The sequence below is a fragment of the Macaca nemestrina genome, chromosome 17, assembly GCF_043159975.1.
Source record: "Macaca nemestrina isolate mMacNem1 chromosome 17, mMacNem.hap1, whole genome shotgun sequence".
In the NCBI taxonomy this organism is placed as follows: domain Eukaryota; kingdom Metazoa; phylum Chordata; class Mammalia; order Primates; family Cercopithecidae; genus Macaca; species Macaca nemestrina.
Window position 1 is genome coordinate 21,071,546 of NC_092141.1, and position 16,209 is coordinate 21,087,754.

The 16,209-nt window shown below is 55.3% G+C and overlaps 1 protein-coding gene across 3 annotated transcripts in view; it reads left to right on the forward strand.

Annotated features, from left to right (window-relative positions):
* The window catches only part of LOC105493311 (mitogen-activated protein kinase kinase 3), a 31,873-nt gene extending 18,149 nt beyond the window's left edge, over positions 1-13,724 (forward strand). For all 3 annotated transcript variants that reach the window (XM_011760862.3, XM_011760863.3, XM_011760866.3), the window contains exons 6-12: positions 49-165; positions 1,089-1,140; positions 2,341-2,468; positions 2,966-3,043; positions 10,619-10,758; positions 11,983-12,028; positions 12,639-13,724. In XM_011760862.3, coding sequence (XP_011759164.1) covers positions 49-165; positions 1,089-1,140; positions 2,341-2,468; positions 2,966-3,043; positions 10,619-10,758; positions 11,983-12,028; positions 12,639-12,722 — 645 coding nt within the window. In that variant the 3' untranslated portion in view covers positions 12,723-13,724. The remainder of the gene's footprint in view (positions 1-48; positions 166-1,088; positions 1,141-2,340; positions 2,469-2,965; positions 3,044-10,618; positions 10,759-11,982; positions 12,029-12,638) is intronic.
* Positions 13,725-16,209: the final 2,485 nt, after the last annotated feature.

Consider the following 16,209-nt stretch of genomic DNA (forward strand, 5'->3'; position numbering starts at 1 on the left):
GACACAGGCAGCCCGGCAGCCTGGCTGAGCTCTGGGTGTCACCCACAGGGAGACGTGTGGATCTGCATGGAGCTCATGGACACATCCCTGGACAAGTTCTACCGGAAGGTGCTGGATAAAAACATGACAATTCCAGAGGACATCCTCGGGGAGATTGCTGTGTCTGTGAGTGGCCTGGGTGCGCTGGGGGTCCCAGGTGCATAGGCAGAGGCCCAGCCCTTCCAGCAGGCATGGAGCCTGCCAGATACTGGTGTCTTGGGCAGAGCTGGGCATCAGTGTGCCCCCTGAGCCTGGGCAGCTGCCCTGCATAGGCCCTTCTCCTCCACCCCACACCAGAGCCTTCACGCTTAGGAGACCTCAGCTCCTGGGGCTCCTGGAGCCCCACAGATTTGGCAGATCCAGATGTCTGAGCCATTGATTCCAACTCTTGAGTTCCAGACCATTTTTTTTAAAAAAAGGAATTTAGTATTTACAACAGCATCATACTGAAAATGCCCCGGGGCAGCTCACAGAGGTACAAGCTAAGTTGAGGGAAAGGTTAGCATCCAAAATGTGTGCTTTTTGAGTCTCAAAAGTCCTTGAGGGAGGGCAGCAACACTGGGCTTGAGCATCCCAGTAGCCAAAGGAAAAAGGAAAATAGAACTAGTGACACTGGTTCAATCCTCACTGCATCTGGAAACATTTACAATATATGCTTGCCTCAGGCTCCCCACCCAGCCTTCCCAAGGGAAATGGCTCCAAGCTGCTAGAATACTGGCTCTGCCACGGGAGGGAAGATGGGACAGGAAGGCTGCCAAGAGCTGGCTTTTACCCAAGAAGAGCCTGGCAGGCAGTGATGATGATGGCTCCCTGGGAGGTGAGCCTGGGAGGGTGAGAGGAGGCAGGAGGCTGAGTGTGTCCGCACAGGGATTGTTAGGATGCTGAGGCAAATGCCAGGACAGGGCAGGAGGCTGGGGTGAGGAGGTGCCTAGCCTGTGCAGCGGGAGCAGGAGACAGGTGGACATGGATGGGGTCTTACTGCTGTCGTTGTTGACATGACCAGCAATAACAGAGTCCTGTCTCTTCCCTCCTCCCCACCCCACCGCCAGATCGTGCGGGCTCTGGAGCATCTGCACAGCAAGCTGTCGGTGATCCACAGAGGTCAGTACCCGGCAGCCACCCAGGCACGGTGCAGCCAGTGGGAGGGATCCCAGGCCAAGGCGGGTAGACGTCTCCCTATGAGCAACTGAGGCTCAGAGAGGTGATAAGTTGTGACGTGCCCAATGGGGTCCCAGCCGCTTTCCACCTGCAGCCCTGCAGCTGCCTCCCCTCATGTTTGCTGGTGTTCGAAGCAAGGACTAGTTTTACCTTTGTCCTGAGAAAGGTGGACCGGGTTCTGTTCTAACGTATAGTTTACAAATCGTGAAATTCCAGCACAGAGTACGTATAATCACGTTCACACCCATGCAACCACCTCCCTGCAAGATGCAGGATAATTCCCTTACCCCAGCCCAAAATGTTCTCTTGGGCCCCTTCTCTGCCATCCCTCATGTGCCTAAGGCAGCCACAAGTCTGGTTTTCCCATGGTGGGTTGGTTTCGCCCTTTCTGGAACATCAGCCTCACTAGCTTGATGTTTCTGGACCCACCCGGGTCTGGTGTGGTGTCGGTTTGTTCCTTTTTGCTGCTGAGCACAAGTCTATTTTTCCAGATTTACGGCTTTTCAAAAAATGAATTAGGCTTAGTTCCCATTGACCACTGGGTGCCCATCCCAGCCTCCACCTCCAGGTCACTGTGGTTGGCGTTTGGCACGGAACCTTCTGGTCCTTTTTATGTGCATTTCCATCTTTACACACATCCCCATGGAGGGCACGCGGATGCGAGTGTCCTGTGCGCATTTGCATGGAGAATCCCTGCTAGGCTGGTCTCCCATGCTGGTCTGTGGGGACTCCATGTCCAAACACACAGATCCTGCCTCCCAGGCTTTAATTGATCCTGCTGCCCTCTGGGAGCACCCACACAAGCCAGGCTCTCACTGCACCTCACGTCTGGAGGGCGGATGCAGGCGCGGCGCCCCCAGCAAAGCACCTGGAGTCCTGCCTTCTTTGCAGTGGCTTGGCTGGGCTGGGCACGTCCTGGCTATTCCCTGAGGACCAAGTATGACCGTCAGCTAGCCCGACACCTCTTGCAGCCTCAGTTCCCTGGTCCGACCCTTGGGACCCTGGTGGAACCTGCCCACTGGGGCATGGGAGGGGGCACAGGAGGGGTCTGGGGCGAGGGAGGGGGACACAGCTATGCAGAGCATGGCACCTGCCTCCAGTCATGCTCCACAGACGTGGCTGAGGCATGTCCTTTCCTGGCAGATGTGAAGCCCTCCAATGTCCTTATCAACAAGGAGGGCCATGTGAAGATGTGTGACTTCGGCATCAGTGGTTACTTGGTGGACTCTGTGGCCAAGACGATGGATGCCGGCTGCAAGCCCTACATGGCCGTGAGTGGTCCCCAAGCCCCCCAGGCTCAGGAGAGGATGGGGCGGGGAGAGATCTGCCCAAATCAGCCACCCCGGCCATGCCCTCTACCCGTCGGGCAGAGCCTCCCCACACTGCGTTTCCTACCATAGTGGGGCCACCTGTGTCTGGCTGCCCAGGGGCAGCCCTTCTGTACCCTGTTGTTAACTGACCCCCACAGCGCCCCAGTTGGGTGATAAGCTGCGTGAACAACCTCCCCGGAGGACCGTGGTGGGCTGTGCCGGTCCTGCCCCGCCCTCATTGTCAGGAGGGCCTTAGGGGTCTGCTCCCAGGTAGGGGCAGCCCGAGGCAAGGTTTGGGCCTTCTAAGCATGACCCAGGCCCTCCTAGCCTCAGTTTCCTCCCCAGTCACATGGGCAGGTGGGCTAAGCTGAGCGCTCAGTTTGGGGATTGGGAGGCAAGGCCTAGCCATCGGAGCTTACCTGGGGCGGGTGTTCACGCCTCACTGTTCCCTCCTGCAGCCTGAGAGGATCAACCCGGAGCTGAACCAGAAGGGCTACAATGTCAAGTCCGACGTCTGGAGCCTGGGCATTACCATGGTACTGTGTGGGGCCAGGGCCTGCCCTTGGTGGTCAGGTGGGGTGGGTGGAGCCGTGCCTGGGGCCCTGAGCTTTTGGGGGACTCCTCAAATAGTTTAGGCTCTGGAAAGAAGTATTCGCTTCAAAATCTGAGAAGAAAACATGCCATCAGAAATTACCATCGATTTAGGGGAACGTCCTAGGGTCAGGGTCACTCATCATGAAGTCCTGGGCGCTTTGTGATGTGGTGGCCACAGGGCTTTCTCTGGAGTTCTTGGTGCTTGCTGAGAAATCACAGCCAATCCCAAATTATGTGAGTTCCTGGTATGTAAATCGTGCAAAAGCAAGATGGTGAAGATCTTTTCAGAAATATTTCATAGCAGAAGGTTTGTTGCCAGTGGCGTGCTGGTACCTTGCTGTGGAGTGGTAGGAAGGGTGGGTGGACTCTCAATCCTGGGCCTGTGGAGGCCAAAGGCATCCCTGGCTTGGGTAGGGTGAGAGCAGATGCGGCAGAAGTCCAGGTGTAGGGATGGGCCCAGAGCCATTGCTTCTGGAATTGCCTGGCAAAACCCCATGCCTTCTGTGTCGGGGCTCAGGTCAAGGTGTGGGTGAGCCTGCTCTGACTCCCATGTAGATAGTGGATTGGAAGGATGGGAAGACCACCAGGGTGTGTCCCCCAGCCAGGGCTAGGAAGTTGTGCAGGAGATGCGTGGAAGGACGATGCCATCAGCAGGTAGGGCTCAGGCCGGTGGCCTTTGCCAGCTGCGTGGCTTGGGACCAATGGAGTTTTCTGGGCATCAGCTCCTTCCCTGCCCGGGGAAGCCTGGCCCAGGACATTCCTGCTTGTCCCCAGTCCCTTTGACTATTTGGTGTTGGGGATGAGGCCATCAGAGGAAATCAGTAAGATGTGGTGAGAAGCAGTAGTGGGGTGTTTTCCAACACTACAACCCATTCTCAGATTCTCCAGACACCCGCCCAGTGTCTTGCAGTTCTGTTCGGTTCTCATGCTACCTGGAGTTCGCACAGACCTCACATGTTAAGGGCTCCCTCCCACCAGACTGCGCCTAACATCACACACCACTTGGAAGTAGCGGGTCTCCCATACTACTGGACTGACCCGCTACAAATTGGGGTTTCCCACGACCCTCTCCTAAGGTTTGATAATGGCTCACAAAACTCACAAAAACACTTTACTTGTGTTTACTGGTTTATCAGAAAGGATATAACTCAGGACCAGCCAGGTGGAAGAGACTCATGGGGGGAGGGGTGTGAGTGTGGGGTACAGAGCTGCCATGCCCTCTCAGGGCCTGGCACCCTCCTGGTACCTCCCTGTGCTTGCCCAACCTACGGGCTCCTCAAGCTCATGGAGTTTTATTGTTGTTTTTGACACAGAGTCTCACTCTGTCGCCCAGGCTGGAGTGCAGTGGCACAGTCTCAGCTCACTGTAACCTCTGCCTCCTGGGTTCAAGCAATTCTTGTGCCTCAACCTCCCGAGTCGCTGGGATTACAGGCACCACCATGCCCAGCTAATTTTTAGTGAAGGTAGGGTTTTGCCATGTTGGCCAGGCTGGTCTTGAACTCCTGACCTCAAGTGATCTGCCTTCCTCAGCCTCCCAAAGTGCCGGGATTACAGGCATGAGCCACCGCGCCCGGCCTCACATGGAGAAGTTATTTTTTTTTTTTTTTTTTTTTTATTTTTTATTTTTTTTTTTTTTGAGACGGAGTCTCGCTCTGTCGCCCAGGCTGGAGTGCAGTGGCGCGATCTCGGCTCACTGCAAGCTCCGCCTCCCGGGTTCACGCCATTCTCCTGCCTCAGCCTCCCGAGTAGCTGGGACTACAGGCGCCCACAACCGCGCCCGGCTAATTTTTTGTATTTTTAGTAGAGACGGGGTTTCACCGTGGTCTCGATCTCCTAACCTTGTGATCCGCCCGCCTCGGCCTCCCAAAGTGCTGGGATTACAGGCGTGAGCCACCGCGCCCGGCGAGAAGTTATTTTTGAGAGAGGGTCTCACTCTGTTGCTCAGGCTAGAGTGCAGTGGTGCGATCGCAGCTCACTGCAGCCTTGAACTCCCAGGCTCAAGCCATCCCCCCACCTCAGTCTCCCAGGTAGCTGGAACTACAGGTGTGTGCCCCCACGCCCAGCTAATTTTTTAAATGTTTTGTAGAGGAGTCTCACTATGTTGCCCAGGCTGGTCTTGAAATCCTGGGCTCAAGCAATCTGCCCACCTTGGCCTCCCAAAATGCTGGGATTATAGGCACAAGCTACCGCACCCACTGAAAGTTTTTATAGAGCACAGTCTGCAGCCCCCTCCTCTCAGTGTCAGTTGGCGGGTGATGCTGAGAGTTCCCACCCTGTATAATCAGCTGGGTTTTCTGGGCAGCAGCCGGGTCCTGAGACTGTCTAGGGGCCTCACCCTGAGTCACCTCATTAGCATAAACTCAAGCTTCTTGTGGATAACAAAGCCGCTCCTGTCACTCAGGAAATTCCAAGGGTTTTAGGAGCTCTGTGCCAGGAACAAAGACCAAATAAATTTCTGTTGATGCCACAGGGGTGGAGAAGAGTGGGGCAGGTGGGTGTGGCCCTGGGGACAGGTGGAAGGCCACTGTTGCAGATGTGGAGGCCTCTGCAAAGAGGGCACCCTGCTGACCTGAGGGCAGGGTAGACCAGGGGGTACAGGTGCAAAGGCCCTGAGGTGGGGCTGTGCCTGCTGTGTGCCTGGGTGGCCCAGGTCAGAGGAGAGGGAGGGAGGGTTGGGAGCGAGGGAAGAGAAGTGTCTGGTGGGTAGAGAGTTGACGCGGGTGTTGTGGGTTTTATTGGTGTTGCTGCTACCATCGTTATTATCATCATGTGGTTGGAACTTTATTTATTTTTTATTTTTATTTGTTTGAGATGGAGTCTCATTTTGTTGCCCAGGCTGGAGTGCAATGGGACAATCTCGGCTCACTGCAACCTCTGCCTCCTAGGTTCAAGTGATTCTCCTGTCTCAGCCTCCCAAGTAACTGGGATTACAGGCTTGTGCCACCATGCCCTGCTTTTTTTTTTTTTTTTTTTGAGACAGAGTCTCACTCTGTCGCCCAGCCTGGAGTGCAATGGCACGATCTCAGCTCATTGCAACCTCCACCTCTCAAGTTCAGGCAATTCTCCTGCCTCAGCCTCCCCAGTAGCTGGGATTATAGGCGTGAGCCACCACACCTGGCAAAATTTTGTATTTCTAGAAGAGATGGGGTTTCGCCATGTGGGCCAGGCTGGTCTCAAACTCCTGACCTCAGGTGATCTGCTTGCCTCTGCCTCCCAAAGTGTTAGGATTACAGGCATGAGCCACTACGCCTGGCCTTTTTTTTATTATTTTTTTATTTTTTGAGGGAGTCTCACTCTGTTGACCAGGCTAGAGTGCAATGGCGCAATCTCAGCTCACTGCAACCTCCGCCTCCCAGGTTCAAGCAATTCTCTTGCCTCAGCCTTTCGAATAGCTGGGATTACAGGTGCCTGCCACCACGCCCAGCTAATTTTTGTATTTTTAGTAGAGACAGGGTTTCACCATGTTGGCCAGGCTGGTCTCCGACTCCTGACCTCAGGTGATCCACCCACTTCGGCCTCCCGAAGTGTTGGGATTACAGGCATGAGTCACCATGCCCAGCCTTGAGCCACTGCGCCTGGCCTGTGGCTGTAACTTTATAAACAGTGTATCTGTAGAAAGTGACTGGGAAAGACTCAAAGTCAAAATAATTTTGTCAGAGAGGTGGGACTGGGCCATACCTTCAATTTTCGTTAATTGGTGACATGTAATTTTTCAATTAAACTTTTTTTTTTTTTGAGGTGGAGAGGAATGTTCAGCCTGAAGGCAGGTGCTGTATCTGCAATAATAGTTTTCCAAGTCCTAGGTTAGATGCAAAGGACAAGTTCTTGCTGTATTTAGACTGCACAGAACTGGTTGGATATTAGAGACCCCGCTCATGACCACCTCACACATACACACACCCTTATGTCCCTTCCCCACCTCTCTGTCTCCCTTCCATCTGTCCATCATCATTATTGGGCCCACCATGGCTAGTGGCCTTCTGATGTAGCTGATGGAACTTGGACAAGTGTGTGCTAAGTGTACATTTCAGTTATCAAATATTGCATAGCAAACCACCCCAGAACCTACTGACCCAAACCAATGGCAGTTTCTTATTTCTCATGTTTCCACCATTGTGGCTGGGCTCAGCTGGATGGCTCTTCTGCTGTACCTGGCACTGGCTGGGGTCATGGCTGGGCTGGGCTGGGCTGGGCTGAAAGTCCCAACACGACCTCACAAACATGGGCCTCCTCTGCCTGGCCTCTCCATGTGACTTACTCACCTTGGCCTGCTCCCTGGGCTTCAGAGCATGGCAGTGTCAGCAGAGTTGGAGTTCTTTCATGATGGCTGGCATCCAAAAGGAAGTCCTCTGAAGTGCTAGGCCTAGAACTGGCACAGCATCACTTCTGCCTCCTTGTTTGGTCAGCAAGTCACAGGCCAGCTCAGGTTCAAGGACAGGGAATGCTCCCGGCTTGATGGAGGATCGGCAGGCGCACACAGGGAGGTGGAGGTGAAGGTGGCCTCTTTGGGCATGGGTTAGGTTTTTCTCCCACAAGTTACAAAAGTGGTGGAAACCTAACATAAAAATACAGAGGCAAAGTAAGGGGAAAATGACTGTAGTTAGCTACCTAGAGACACCTCTTACCCCATTTCAGTGCCAATATTGTGCATTATAATACATTTTATTATAATTTAGAGAAATATGAACAATATGTAATGCTTCTTTTTGTTGTTGTTGTTGAAACAGTGTCTCGCTCTGTCGCCCACACTGGAGTGCAGTGGTGTGATCTTGGCTTACTGCAACCTCCGCCTCCCGGGTTCAAGTTATTCTCCTGCCTCAGGCTCCCGAGTAGCTGGGACTACAGGCGTGTGCCACCATGCCCGGCTCATTTTTGTATATTTAGTAGAGATGGGGTTTCACCATGTTGGCCAGGCGGGTCTCAAACTCCTGACTCTGATCCACCCACCTTAGCCTCCTGAAGTGCTGGGATTACAGGTGTGAGCCACTGCACCCAGCCTCGTAATGCTTCTTTTTAAAAACCTTTTTAATTTTTATTTTATAGCATTATATATTGTTCATATTTTTCTCTCTCTCTGTTTTTTTTTTTTTTTTTTTTTTTTTCTCAGACGTAGTTTTGCTCTTGTTGCCCAGGCTGGGGTGCAATGGTGCAATCTCAGCTCACCACAACCTCTGCCTCCCAGGTTCAAGTGATTCTCCTGCCTCACTCAGCCTCCCAAGTAGCTGGGATTACAGGCGTGCGCCACCACATCTGGCTAATTTTGTATTTTTAGTAGAGGTGGGGTTTCTCCATGTTGGTCAGGCTGGTCTCGAACCCCCGACCTCATGTGATCTGCCCGCCTCGGCCTCCCAAAGTGCTTGGATTACAGGTGTGAGCCACCGCACCTGGCCAATTTCTCTAAATTGTAATAGACTCCTGTATGTATCTCTTCCAAAGACTCCATAAGCATCTGCCACCATTCACTCACCCTGTCTGCTGATGTGGGATGTTTCCCTTGTTCCTGATGTTTTCCTTCCATTTGAAATTCTTGGCCATCCTGGGGAAGTGACTGGTGAAACAGAGTCGGGAGAGTCACCCTGGGTGGGACCCTGGTCTCAGCCTCACCCCATCCTGCAAGGGCCCCAGCGCTCTCTTGGCATTGGCTTTTTCCCACTCACTGCACAAGCCTCAGGATGCCAGTGGGAATCACCCAGAACAGACAGGGGTCATGCCAGGGATGGCCCTTGGCCAGGAGCGAGTGCTGACTGGGTGCTGGCCTGTTAGTGTTGTCGCTGGGGAGTCACAGGGGTGTGACTGCGGTCCTGGCTGGGTCTCCGCCCCCACAGTGGGGCCGGCCCCTGGTGCTGGACATTCAGGCTGCTTCTAAACATTTCCTGGCAGATAACACCATATGGCACATCTTTGTGCCCAGAGGCTATTTTGGTTGTTTTTCATTTTTTGAGCTTTTTTTGAGACAGAGTCTTGTTCTGTCGCCCAGGCTGGAGTGCAGTGGAGTAATCTCGGCTCACTGCAACCTCCACATCCCAGGTTCAAGCTATTCCCCTGCCTCAGCCTCCAGAGTGGCTGAGATTACAGGTGCCCTCCACTATGCCCGGCTAATTTTTTGTATTTTTAGTAGAGACGGGGTTTCACCATGTTGGCCAGGCTGGTCTTGAACTCCTGACCTTGTGATTTGCCTGCCTCAGCCTCCCAAAGTGCTGGGATTACAGTCGTGAGCCACCGCGCCCAGGTATTTTTGAGCTCTTTAGAAAAAATAAAGGAGTACGAGGGTGAGGATTTGGACACTTCTGGTTTTCTAATTATAACTCTCATGGCCACTGGCCCTTCTCCTGCAGCTCATGTGGGGTCCTTGCTTTACATATTGCAGTCAGTGAAAATTCTAAGAGAAAAGCCCCCCAAATCGGTACGGTTTTGTCCTGTGAACACACGTGTACACACGCACACACACACAGTGGGCCCTGCCTGTGTGGGTATGTTTGTCGTCCGAGCTGGAAAGGGCCTCTAGCTTGATGGGAGGCACGTTCTCAGCACAGTCCTTAGGGTCCTGTCCAGGCTCCAGTTGCCAGTGCCAAGCGTTTGTGCTGATGCCTCTTCCGTTCATCATGGTGAGGACGGCCATCAGCGAGGGCCCTTGTGCTGGAGCCTCGGAATTCTCTGTCCTTCCAGGCTGGAACCAGGGCTGACATGACTTGTTTTTTCCATCCAGTCGTCATGACTGGAGCCCAGACTAGTCCTAGCTAGTCCGTCCCTTCCATGATGACTTCTTGCCAACCACAGGGAGGACACAGGGCTGGGAGCTTGCAGCGAGTACAGAGACCCACCGGCCCGATGTCACCCACAGGAAATCCGGATCCAGCAGGGCACATGTGGCCACACAGGCCACTTGTCTAGGAGGGAAACTGCCGGGGCCCTGCAGAAGATGAGGCTGCAGGCTCACGGGTGCAGAGGCGAAGCAACCTTATGGTCTCACAGTCTGTGGCCTTGGGGACAGCTGTGTGTGTGTGTGTGTGTGTGTGTGTGTGTGTGTGTGTGTGTGTAGCATTTCCCGTGTGCCTCCTCTGTGAAAACAGCAGCCCAAATAAATGACAGCAGATGCTGAAGTCTGAGATGGTCAGATGTTAGGGCGGGGAATGGCTGTGACCACCTGGGACCTGCCCACCTGGCTCACGAGGCTGCGGCCCGAGGTTGCCACCTCCTCAGATTTCTCCAGAGCAGCTGGAACCTGCATTGTTTTGTAAAATCTTCAGAATTCAGGTTGTCTGAAAACCCAGTGATGGTCCCACCAGTCCCGGCGTCGGCCTGATCTGCTTCCTGAGCTGGGTCCTGCTGGCTAGGTGGGAGGAGCTGAGAGCTTTCTTGCCTTTGTCCTGCTGGGCTGTGATAGGGAGATGAGCTGTGCAGCTTTGAGGCCTGGCTCCGGGACCAGGATGGGTGGGAGCCCCCAACCCTGGCTCCTGGGTGCAGAGCGTGGGTGTATCTGGGGCCAGGGCCTCTGACCCCCCATGTCACCACTGCAGATTGAGATGGCCATCCTGCGGTTCCCTTACGAGTCCTGGGGGACCCCGTTCCAGCAGCTGAAGCAGGTGGTGGAGGAGCCGTCCCCCCAGCTCCCAGCCGACCGTTTCTCCCCCGAGTTTGTGGACTTCACTGCTCAGTGGTGAGTCTTGGGTGCTGCTGAGCACCTGTCACTGCCCCTCCCTGGCCAGATCCCTGCACCTTCCTGGGCCCTGTTCCTTTTTGTTTTTGCAAATAACCCCCCAGATGACATGGCATCGAAATATGTAAGGCAGAAACAGCTGGAGCATGAGGCGCATTTGACAAAACGATGGTCCTGGTGGGAGATTTTAATATAGTTCTTCCAGAAGTGGACAAATCAGACAGACTGAAAAGAGAACAAAGTGTATGGAAGATTTGAACACAAAAAACAAGTTTGCTTTTACTGATATCTAGAACTTTGTACCAAATTAAAGAATGCCCCACAGGAGCCTTATAAAAATCATGTTTGAGAGGCTGGGTGCGGTGGTTCATGCCTGTAATCCCAGCACTTTGGGAGGCTGAGGCGGGCGGATTACAAGGTCAGGAGTTGGAGACCAGCCTGATCAACATGGGGAAACGCTGTCTCTACTAAAAATAGAAAAATTAGCCAGGCATGGTGGTGTACGCCTGTAATCCCAGCTACTCAGGAGGCTGAAGCACGAGAATCGCTTGAACCCAGGAGCCAGAGGTTGCAGTGAGCCTGAGCCGAGATCATGTGACTGCACTCCAGCATGGGCGACAGAGCGAGATTCTCTCTTAAAAAAAAATCATGTTTGAGGTTACAGAGGGACTAAGGAAGAAGGCAAAGTCATACAGACCAACTTCTCTGACCATAATTAAACAGAGCAAGAAATGGGTAAGGAAGAAGCGGCCGGGTGCGGTGGCTCACACCCATGGTCCCAGCACTTTTGTTGTTGACCATAATCAGCAACAGAGGAGCCCAGCAGTGTCCCTGGGCAGTCTGACCCCTTTAACTGGGGACTAACCTCTCCCAGAACCCATGATAAGGAGTTTTCTCTCCTGACTGAGGATACCGAGTATATGCTTGTTAGGCAGAACATTGCAGTCCCATTTTGGTGTTGATATGGAAATTCCTAGGTCACTATGGAGACAAGAAAACCAGGACCCCAAGAGCCAGAGAAACTTGCTGCGAGTCTCTAGTTTGCCCCTATGAATGCCCCTCCACCCTGGGAGAAGCCCTGGACACTCCCGTCCCTTCTTCCCTGGGTGCACGTGTCCCCTGCTGCCAGGCCTGGGGCGATCCCAGAGTGGCTTGGCTGGCCCTCGGGGGCTGGGCTTCCTTCCTCCCTGCCCGCCTGGCCACAGCTGCACTCTTCTCTCCTAGCCTGAGGAAGAACCCCGCAGAGCGTATGAGCTACCTGGAGCTGATGGTGAGTATGGGCGGGAGGTGCCTGCCTTGCTCTTCGGGGCTGGCTGGGGCTGAGCGGGGCTCTGGGCAGAGGGCTACGTCCTGTACACAGATGGGTAGCTCCTCCGGCTGGCCCTGTGTTCACTCCTTTAGGTGCTCGGTCATTTGTTTGCTCCTGCATGCCTGGCTCCCTCCTCCCTCCTTCCTGCATGCCAGGCCCTGGGAAGGATACACAGGCAGTGTGTGACAGAATGGGGCAGAGGGGCCAAGGGTGGCATCAGGGAAGGCTTCATGGAGGAGGGACCATTTGAACTGAGCCTGGAAGGATGAATAAGGGTTATCTGCTGACGGAGAGGCTGTCCCAAGCAGAAGGTCCAGCATGGGCAGAGGCCTGACGTGTCGGGGAAAAGGGAGGTCAGTGTGGCTGGAGAGTGACCACAAGAGAGCTGAGGAGGAGCCACAAATGCCATCGTGACTGTCATGGAGGGCCTCCTGGGGGTGGAGGTCCTAGAAGGATGAGTAGGATTTTGCCAGTCAGGAGGAACACTTGGGCTGGAGCTGGTTGGGGAGGAGTGGCCACCTCCCCCTCCCGCTACCCCCTCCATGGTGACTGTGCCTTCTGTCACCCCCAGGAGCACCCCTTCTTCACCTTGCACAAAACCAAGAAGACAGACATCGCTGCCTTCGTGAAGGAGATCCTGGGCGAAGACTCATAGGGGCTGGGCCTCGGACCCCACTCCGGCCCTCCAGAGCCCCACAGCCCCATCTGCAGGGGCAGTGCTCACCCACACCATAAGCTACTGCCATCCTGGCCCAGGGCACCTGGGAGGAACCAAGGGGCCTGCTCCCACCTGACTCTGCAGCGAGCCATTTGTCCCAAGTGCCAAAGAAGCAGACCATCAGGGCTGCCAGCCAGGCCCTTGTCGGCCCCACCAGTGCCTCTCCCTGCTGCTCCAAGGACCCGTCTCCAGCTGCTGAGATCCTGGACTGAGGGGGCCTGGATGCCCCCTGTGGATGCTGCTGCCCCTTGCACAGCAGGCCGCTGGTGCCTGGGTGAATGGGCCACTGCCTTGCCCAGCCTGGATGCCAGCCAAGTTGTATATTTTTTTAATCTCTTGACTGAATGGACTTTGCACACTTTGGCCCAGGGTGGCCACACCTCTATCCCGGCTTTGGTGCGGGGTACACAAGAGGGGATGAGCTGTGTGAATCTCCCAAGACTCCCATGAGGGAGATGCCATGAGCCGCCCAAGGCCTTCCGCTGGCACTGGCGAATGGGGCCTCTGCGGGGCACACTGGGTCACCCAGTCCTGCCTGCCACCCTAATCGGTGTCATTCACCTTTTTGTTTTTTTTTAATTTATCCTCTGTTGATTTTTTCTTTTGCTTTATGGGTTTGGCTTGTTTTTCTTGCATGGTTTGGATCTGATCGCTTCTCCCCCACCCCCTAGGGTATCAGCCTCGCCCTCTGCTCAGGCTGGGGTCCAGTGGGAGGGGCCCAAGATCTCTGCTCAGAGAAGTGCAGGGGGAGCCTTCCCGCCCACTCTCCCTGAGGACTGGCTCAGCGGGGGCTATGGGTTTGCTTTGGTGTTGTTTTTAAAAAAAGAAAATATATTTTTTTGAAAAAACGACTGCCCATCCCGGGTCCTTTCCCTGATGGGTTGGGGCAGTTACCTGGTTGCTGTTTTAATTAAAAAAAAAAAAAGAAAAGGATTAAAGGTTGTGTGAGACTCCGTATGACACCTGCGAGCCCCCCTCTTACTTGGGGAAGGTTGTGGCCCCTCGAGGGACCCTTGCCTCTGGGCCAGGGCCAGGGTGTCGTGCTTAGGGGAGGGACGGTTGACGACCCATCAGGCCCTTCTATATCTGAGGACACAGAGGCCCCCAGAGGGCTGTGACGAGGTAACATGCTGTGATCATCCAGGCACCAGGCCCTGTACTGATGCTGGACAGAGCAGCGAACACACAGGCCCAGCCCGCTGGTGGCGGCCACCCATCCCACTGTCCTGGAGTAGTGATGACAGCCAGGTGCACAGAGCGGCGAGCACCCCGGACACTGTGCCTGGGCTGGACACGGTGACCTCATGGAGGTTACGTGACCTCCAGTTTACAGATGGGAAAACAGACCCAGAGAGCTGACATCACTTGCCCAAAGCCACACAGCTTATAAGAGAAAAACAGACTTGGGGACAGGTGGTGGGCTCCGCAGAAGGCTCCAAGGGGAGTGGGGGCAGCCTGATGAAGGTGCCCTTGCAGTCTGGCCCTGTGACACTGGCAGCATGGCCGGGGCAGCAGCGAATTTGCTCACATAAGCAGGTACCGTTGGGGTCAAAGTTCAGCTGATGCCCTGAAGGATTTGCGTCCACCTTGGCTGTTCATCAGTCTCAGGTTCACCCCCTCATGGGGACCAGTCAGGACCCAGGGACTCCAAGAGCTCAGCACACCGTGCCCAGGGTACCCCAAAGTCCCAGGACTGGCTCTTACCAGCTGGGAAGGAGTCGGATTCATCCCCACGCCAGGAGGGTGGGTGTGACGGCTCAGGTCAGGGCAGGCATGAGGGACTCAGCGCACTATGGCTCAAGGTCCGGGAGCAGGGCCTCTGTGGTCCTCTGAGGAAGCTTAGGGTGTGTTCCCAGGAGGAGGGTCCCCATGGGGTCTGTCTCACCCTTGTCCTGCCGCACTCCTCCTGTCCTCCAGTCCCAGTCTGGGTCAGGTCTCTGCCCTCTAACCCTTCCCTGGCACAGGGGCTAATAATTCCTGGGAGCTGTTGTCTCCCTCCCTCCATCCTTCAATCGTGAAGACTTGTTCTCACCCCAGGACCTTTGCACTGACTGTCCACTCTGCGTAGAACACCCCCTCCCCCGTCTTCCTGTGACTGGCTCCCCACAATCCCATCCGGGTCTCCCATGTCACCTCCTCAGCGACGTCTTCCAGGACCACCCTGGCTCAAATAGCCTCCACCCACCAGGCCCAGCCAGTCTGGCTCATTATCCTGGGTTATCCAGGCCGAGACCTGATTTGTCACTGTTGTGTCGTCAGCACTGAGAATGCTGCCGACACCGAGGGAGCGCTGGGCTTCTGCTGAATGAACACATGAAAGAATGAATGAGGGAGGGAGGGAAGCGGGGAGGAAGGGAATGAATCCCTCGGTGGGGCGCGGCCCCAGGTTCCGTCTCCTGTAGCCGCCAGGGGGCGATAGAGCTCGGCTTCAACAGCGTGCCCTGGAGCCCCGCCCGGCCCCGAGCGCCGGTCCGCGTCCTCGTGTGTCCTCGGCGCGGCTGGAGGCCGCGGGCTTGCCACGCGTCAGCCCAGTTCTCGGCCTCCGTGGCTGTCCTACCCGTGTGCACCCCCAGGCCCGGCCCTCGGGGCTTCTGGGGACTCTGCAGCCTGCAGAGAGAAGCAGACCCAAAGCCTAGCGATTTACCGTGCGCGCCCCTGAGGTTACCCAGCGCCCAGCAGCTCACCGCGCAGCTCGCGGCTCGCAGGCCTGGCTGGACGCCTCAGTCCTTCATAGAGAGCAGGAGCCTCCACGCACGACTGCAGCCCCAGTCGTTTCCAGTTCCCTTGCCATTTATGGGACACTTTGGCTTTTACAGAGCGTGTCCAGCCATCAGAGTGGGGAAGCCAGTGTACAGTTCACTAACATTTACGAAGCCCAGGCCCTTGACAGTTTATACTACCCAGGGCCTCCGTGGAGGTCTCAAGCGGCAGGGCCCCTCTCCCCTGTTCCCTGGCCCTGAAGTAGGGGAATGGGGATGGGGAGCGGCCGGGCCCCCCCTCCCCCGAGGCCGGACGCCCGCATTTCCTGTCAGGCAGCAGGGTCCGGGCAGGCGCCTCTTCCAGGCCCGGGATTAATGAGTCTCTGGACCCGGAGATGGCAGAGGCGTGTGGACTTTCTGTTCAATTACAGCCGTGAGAGCCTCCTCATCAGGCAGCATTAAAAATGCAGCAGACAGGCCGGGCGTGTTGGCTCACGCCTGTAATCCAGCACTTTGGGAGGCCAAGGTAGGTGGATCACCTGAGGTCGGGAGTTCGAGACCAGCCTGGCCAAGATGGTGAAACTGCGTCTCTACTTAAAAAAAAAATACAAAAATTAGACGGGCGTGGCGGCGCACGTCTGTAATCCAAGCTATTTGGGAGGCTGAGGCAGGAGAATCGCTTGAACCTGGGAGGCAGAGGTTGCAGTGAGCTGAGATCGCACTGC